Genomic DNA, 7,294 nt, shown 5'->3' with positions numbered 1-7,294 from the left:
CATAACTCCCATGACGCAAACACCACAGACTCTAAGCCACAACAACCGACCTATTTGATCACCTGATCTCTTCCAAGTTTTAATACTTTTACTTAACCCATTCGATTTCTGACCCTCTTAATAATAAACTTTTTTTCTTAAAAAATAAAAAATAAAGAAAAAAACCCTCAAAATTCTTATTTTTTCTTATTCTTTTCTTTTTTATTTATAAATTTTTTTTAATCTATTCTAAGGGCATGTTTGGGTAAGCTTATTGAAACAACTTATTCACTTATTGGCTTCTTTGAAAAGTCAGGATTTTGTGACTTATTGACTTATTGGCTTTTCCCCCTCACATACACCCTCTTTGCCAAAATCATTTTAGAACTTATGACTTTTCAAAAAGTCAATAAGTCAATAAATTGTTTCAAAAAGCTTACCCAAACATGTCCTAAGCAACCAAAAGTTAACCAAAAAAAAAAAAAAAAAAGCCCACACTTAACCACAAACAACCGCTAATAAAACTCCCCACAAGTCACAACTCCACCACTTCCCTATATATCTCACAAACCACCATTTGGCGGCACAGAAATCGCGCCATTTCTCTCTCTAGATTTCCTCAATCCATCACAAATGGATCCCCACACCACATTCTCTCTACCAAATCTCCTATGTGAAGAAGACGACTCATCATTAAACGACACCAAATCCAAGCTTTCCAACCCCAGATCAGAGGACGATCACTACATACGATCGTTGATCGAAAAAGAAGCTCAATCCAATGATTATAATTGTGTTATTTGTGACGATAGTACAAGAAATTGGTTCAAATGTGCAAGATTGGATGCTATTGATTGGATTTTCAGTGTATGTGTTGGAATAAAATTACGGGGTTTTCTTATTTTGACTTTTTTTTTAATTTTGACTTTTATTTGTTGCCAATTTGTTGACTTTTGTTTGATGCAGACTAGGGAAGTTTTGGGGTTTCATTTTCGTACGGCGTATTTGTCGTTGACTTACTTTGACCGGTTTAATTCAAGAAGAGTTATTGATGTAAGTGGAAGTTTGACTTTTTTGGTCAAACGTGTGGGTTGTAAAATGGGGATTTTGTTGGTTTTCTTTTATGGGTATTGGGTGTAGATTGGTTTTATGGGGTGTTGGGATTGTGGATTTTGAGATGTAGTTGTTAATTTGGGGTGAAAGATTGTGAATATTTGGTTAACTTTGGAATTGAAGATGGTTTGTTTGACTTTTTCGGTCAAACATGTGGTTTCTATAATGTTGATTATGTTAATATTTTTGTGATTACTGGAACCATATTGTTTTTATGGGCTATTGAGATTATGTGTTTTGAGATGTCATCAATTTTGTTTAATAGATTATGAGCATTTGATTAGTTTTGTACATGAAGATACTTGACAGTTAAAGTTTTGACTTTTATGGTCAAACATGTGTTTTCCAAATTGTTGATTATTATAGTATTCCAAATTGTTGATTAATAGATGTAGTCATCAGTTTGGTTTAAAAGATGATGAGCATTTGATTAATTTTGTAATGAAGATAGTTTGTTTGACTTGAAAATCAAAGGTTTGACTTTTATGGTCAAACATGCATTTTCCAGAATGTTAATTTTTTCAGCTTTTCTTGTGATTATTGGACACATTTTCTTTTTATGGTTTATTGGGATTATATATTTTGAGATGTACTTATGAATTTGGTTTAAAAGATTATGAACATTTGGTCAATCTTGTAATTTAAGATAGTTTGTTTGACTTTAAAGTCAAAGCGTTTGACTAAACTAGTGAATAAATTGAATTAATATTTGAAATTGGTGGTGATTGTAGAATGGGAAGGAATGGGCTATACAATTGCTAGGCATTGCATGCTTATCTTTGGCCGCGAAAATGGAGGAACAAGTGGTACCATCGTTATCGCACTACAAAGCACAAGGGTACAACTTCGAAAGCAGCGTGATTCAACGAATGGAGTTGATGGTGTTGGCAACTTTAGAATGGAGATTGTGTTGCATCACTCCATTTGCTTATCTTCACCATTTCTTATCCAAGATTTGCGATGAAGGTGAGTGTAACGAGTTTCTAGTGTCCAAAGCTATCGCGCTCATTCTTGATTTCTCCAAAGGTACTTTCAAGTTTTAATCTTTATTATTCTTGATTTGATTTGGGATTTTGTTGGTGGTTTGACGTTGTTGGTAAACTCGAGTTGTTTTCCGTTTCGTTTATACAGAGGTTAATTCGATGGATCATCGGCCGTCTGTCGTTGCAATAGCGGCGGTGTTATTAGCGTGTGATGATCAATTAACAAGAAACGCCTTGGAGTTTAAGATCGGTGTAGTGTCATCACTTCATTCTCTCGAAAAAGTAAGTGTTTTTTCGAACGTTTTGTTTTTTTATCCAACACTAATTGCTCTTGCTTTAATTTGACATTTCGTTCGTTGTATTGTATAAGCAGGAATGTATATATAGTTGCTACAATCTTTTGAAGAATATCGAGACTAAAAAGAACACCACCCCCGAGTCTAATTCCTTCGAATTATTAACCAATCATCGGAACCCGTCTTCCAACATTGGCATCAAGCGGAAGCTTACATACAACGGCTTCGAACAAAAATGCCCATTGCAGAAAATAAGTAGGCGATTGTAGTAACGTTTGCGTTAAACAAAGACATGGATTTGTTTATTGGATTTGATCGGGTGATCATGAGCGAATAAGATTTTGAGTTTTCGAAATACTAATCTACCAACATATGGTATGATGTGAATTGTGAAGGGGGTACAAGTGCAAACACCATAAGGGAATAGAATATGAAGTGCCAATGAGAAAGTTATGCTAGTGGCAACTAGTGAACAATGATGAATGGTAAAGTTTTAACACACAGTGAAAAGTGGCCTAAGATGTGTCAATTAAAGATTGATAAATGGGTTTTATTTTTTAACTTTTTTTTTTCTTGAATTCATTTGTCTTTTTCAATACCCTTTTAAGCTTTAGTTCTGGATAAAGATTGTCCTATGTCTGTGTATATGTCACTGTTGAAGAAACACTTGAAGTATCTTTTTTATTGAAATTGAGAGGGTTTGGATGCTGACTTTGAAAAGGCTGAAAGAGGTTTGGGGATTGTGGGGGAATAGACTATAGAGAGAGTGTCATTATTTTGATTTGATATGATTAGATGCATCTGTTTTGTGGCCAAGAATGAGCAAATAATGGAGTATGAAAGGTGGAATGGGTTTTGGTTTGTTTGTGATTTTCTTTAGTCTCTTTATGGCAAGTGGAATGGCCCCTTTTTACTGTTGGTGTAATAGTTAATGTGGGTTCTTGTTATTTGGTTTATAAACAGTGGAAACCGAACGAGCCGTTAGTTGGTCGGTTTGGACAATGACAATTTGAGAGTTGCGTTGGTCGGTTTGGACAATGACAATTTGAGAGTTACACGGTTCAGTTTGTGGTTTGGTCTTATTGTTTTAACGGTTTGGCTAAAGGTTTAACGCTTGGAACTCACCGTGTAAACCGAACCACCTTTATTATGTATATATGTTTTTTTTTACATTTTTGGAATATGATATGTATTATAAAGTGATCATCTTTATCATATAGAAAAAAAAAAATTATACAAACCAACAATTTTGAAAAAGAAAAGAAAATCAATTCAAATCGATAAACCATCAAAATCGAGTGTAAAACCACTAAAACGGTCCAACGTAGCCTGTTTGGTTTGTTGCTTTTTCAAAGCCGTAGTAAGTGGTTCAATCCAAAAGAATCGTCAAAGCCAACCAAACTACGTCAAGTTCTTTTGGTTAGACCATCTGTAATGGTTAATGCCTTCTAAGGGGCATTTTCCGTGACATTTGGCATTATACTAGAAATGCTCCTCCCCTTTATGCCCCTATAATGCTAACGGGATGGTGTTGGGGGCGTTATCGAGCCCCTATAATGCCCATTATACATGGCCATAGTAAGATTTCTACCGACACCAATACCCCATCAACAAGAAGAACCTTGACCCAAGGATCAAAAGGAGAAAACCCAGTGGTCACACACACATGACACATCCTTTTGTGCTTCTTAAAACTCTTTTATCAATCACACCATCAACTTCTAAAGGTTGTTGTAGAGTATAAGCTACATTTCCCACCTTTACTAGGATGATTTGATTGATTAACCTGAATTGAAGTGTGTCGATTAATAAGACTATGTAATGTAACGTGAGCTAGAGAGAGGGCATCATTGCACATTTGCACTAGTGGGTTGGGTCACGTTCGTGAGGGGGAAGGGTTCGAGCAAGTCGAGGCTTTCTAGCTGTTGTGGAACCGCTATAACATATAAGAAAATTTAAATATCCAGATTGATATCCGATAAAATACCTAAACTATTTACCAAGTGTACGTCAACAAATCATCAAAATGGCATACTAAACTTGCACCGACTCTTGGGATGAACATTAAGGTAGCGTTTGGTATGAAGGAATAAAGGTGGAATGGAATGGATCATTCTGATGGAATGAAAAAAAAAAACGTGTTTGGTTATCATGTGGTAATGAAATGAAAAATTCCAAAGGAATGTAACCCTTTCCAAATAAAACAATTTCCATTCCTTGGTATGTGGATGTTTTTTTTTCATTCATTCAAGGAATGGAAAGAAATTTATTATTATTATTATTATTATTATTATTATTATTATTATTATTATTATTTTATATTTATATTTATATTTATATTTATATTTATATTTATATTTATATTTATATCTATATTTATTAATATTCATACTAATATTAATATATATAAAAAATTTATTATTAACTTTTTACCATTAATATATTATTATTATTAAGGCAATTATATTTTTGTCGTTTTTAATACAATCGTGTTTCGTTACTAAGTCTTTTTTTTTATTTATCCAATTGTACAAAGTAAGGATTCATTCTATTCACATATGAGTAACCAAACATCACAAGGGAATAGAATGATCTATTTCATTCCGTTGTCCATTCTATTACCTCGTCCATTCCATTCTCTCATCCATTCCATTACCTCATACCAAACAGAGCCAGATAGTATTCACAGATTTTGTAAAGGCGTTTAAAATCTAATTTCCTTTTAAAGTGTTGTTAAAGCTAGACGTCAATTTAAAATCTAATTTGCTTTTAAAGTGTTGTTTTTTTCAATATGTAATGTTTTAAAATAATTAATGGTACTATTTTACTTATGTTTTCTTTTAATAAAATGTTTTAAATCGAAAGTAAACAATATAAAAAAATAAAAGTTATCTTAAAAACTTTTAGTTAATCATCATAAAGTCAAGATTATGTCAAAACTATTTTTATATTCTTTACTACTAGATACATTTCTTTCAATATAAAATTCTAAGTTTAAATGAATTAATAGGGTTTTTAAATATATTATTTAAAGTTTAAACCCAAACCAGTTTTGGTGGTTTAGAACCGTAAATTACACAGCCCTAACCATTACACATGTTTGTGAGTGTGAGAAAGGATACTCCTCCTGACTATGTGACACTTACGTGACGTGACGTACTTTTCTCCCTCTCACTTGGATATTACATATCCCCTAAGGTTGCACTTTCAAATCCACCAAATCTCCCACTTTAAAAAAAAAATACCGGGCATGTTGCTACCCCTTTCTCTGATATAACGTGGCCCATATATTCTAATTCTTTAGCACCAAATGCAAAGTTGCTTTCCCTAGCCAACAAACTATTTTCCATCAACATTGTTTGCAAATGTTGCAAATGAGCCTTCCATTCAGGATTATAGACTAGCATGTCTTTTGAAAAAAAAAAGAGAGTAAATTACAAGTTTTGTCTTTTATCTCTATACCAAATTGCAGGCGGTGTCCTTTATCTTTAAAATTGATGGGATTTGTACTTTATATTTCCAAATCTTACATGTTTTATCCTTTAGACCTAACTTAGTTAGTTTTTCATGTTAAATAGGATCATTTCCATGTCACATAAGGGTAAATCTGTCTTTTTCTATTGTTCTCTCCATTTTCCCTCAAATTAAATAACTCAAACCCTACTTCATTTGCCACTGTTAATTTCCCTCCTCTCTATCCCAGTTCCACATCACCCACCACCACAACCTACCATCATCACCTGCAACCACCCACCACCACCAGTTTATTATAGACGTTAAATATAATTTAAAAATTATTCAAAGAACAAACAACAATCCAAGAAATAAGGTTTCCCCCAATTTCGATTCCGCCACCACTTCTCACCGGAGCTTTCATGAACCACCATCGCTTTCACTCGGTAACTGTCACGTGAATCTTCACTCACTAGTAAAAACTCCCGTCGAGGACTTGATCTGGGTGTGGCCGGAAACCTTTTTTCTGGTCGCTACAGATCTGCTGCCACTTTGGTCATCTTAGTCTAATAAGCAAAATGGCAATATGGAACTCATGTTCTGTTTAGAAAAAGGATTGCCATAAAGAACTTAAATCCTAAATCCGCATATTCTTCCACTAGAACAAGAATTTGAGCTTATATCTGAGTGTGCAATCGAAAAAAAACGAATAAACACCACCTATTATCGATACCATCGTCCTCTCCCCGGCAACAACCGCTATCATCCACCACCATTCTTGAAGATGAAGATCAAGAACCGCATGATTATACCTCGTGGTCGATGATCTTTTTTTAGATTCCAGCAACCGCTTCGTTATCCTCCAACCTGGAATTTCAATTTCTTTACTCGATGATTGACGATCTTTTGGGTGTTTGGATATATTTCCCCCTTCTCCGTCTTCGTCTAACTTCATTCCTCTTTCTTCATATTCCAACATAAGGAGGTATAAAACTAGTATTAGGAACCAAGAGAAAAGAAATGGGAGATGAAAAGAAATGGGAGATGGTGTGGAGATGAAAATATGGAGATGATTAACTGGTTGAGGATTGATGCTGGGTAAAAATTAACTTTATAAGATTTAGAGTAAACTGCCATTTTGGTACCTGTGGTTTGGTCACTTTTGCCATTTTAATCCAAAACTCAAACTTTTTACATCTGGGTCCCTATGGTTTCAGTTTTATTACCATTTTGGTCCAAAAATGAAATCAGGTCATATTTGCCTTATAAAATCCTGCTATTTTGTCATTTTCCGTAGGGGCAAAATGATCATTTCTCTTTTATAAATAAACTAGAATTACGACCCGCCGCAATGCGGCGGGGATTCTTAAGTTATAACTAAGTCAATTTAGGACGCGCACATTATGTTGAAACTGTCAAACGGGGAAAAAATAGACGATGTAAAAACGTTCACCCACACACGCACGCTGC

At 34.2% G+C, this 7,294-nt stretch overlaps 1 protein-coding gene across 1 annotated transcript; it reads left to right on the top strand.

The window, feature by feature from the left end:
- Positions 1-506: 506 nt before the first annotated feature.
- On the top strand, positions 507-3,082 carry LOC110916826 (cyclin-D5-1). The gene is made up of 5 exons (XM_022161481.2): positions 507-846; positions 946-1,032; positions 1,824-2,118; positions 2,224-2,357; positions 2,449-3,082. The coding sequence occupies exons 1-5, from the start codon at positions 613-615 to the stop codon at positions 2,638-2,640; spliced, it is 942 nt and encodes a 313-aa protein (XP_022017173.1). The 5' UTR covers positions 507-612; the 3' UTR covers positions 2,641-3,082.
- Positions 3,083-7,294: the final 4,212 nt, after the last annotated feature.

This window comes from Helianthus annuus, chromosome 7, assembly GCF_002127325.2.
Source record: "Helianthus annuus cultivar XRQ/B chromosome 7, HanXRQr2.0-SUNRISE, whole genome shotgun sequence".
In the NCBI taxonomy this organism is placed as follows: Eukaryota; Viridiplantae; Streptophyta; class Magnoliopsida; order Asterales; family Asteraceae; genus Helianthus; species Helianthus annuus.
This window is presented reverse-complemented; position numbering and strand designations above follow the sequence as displayed.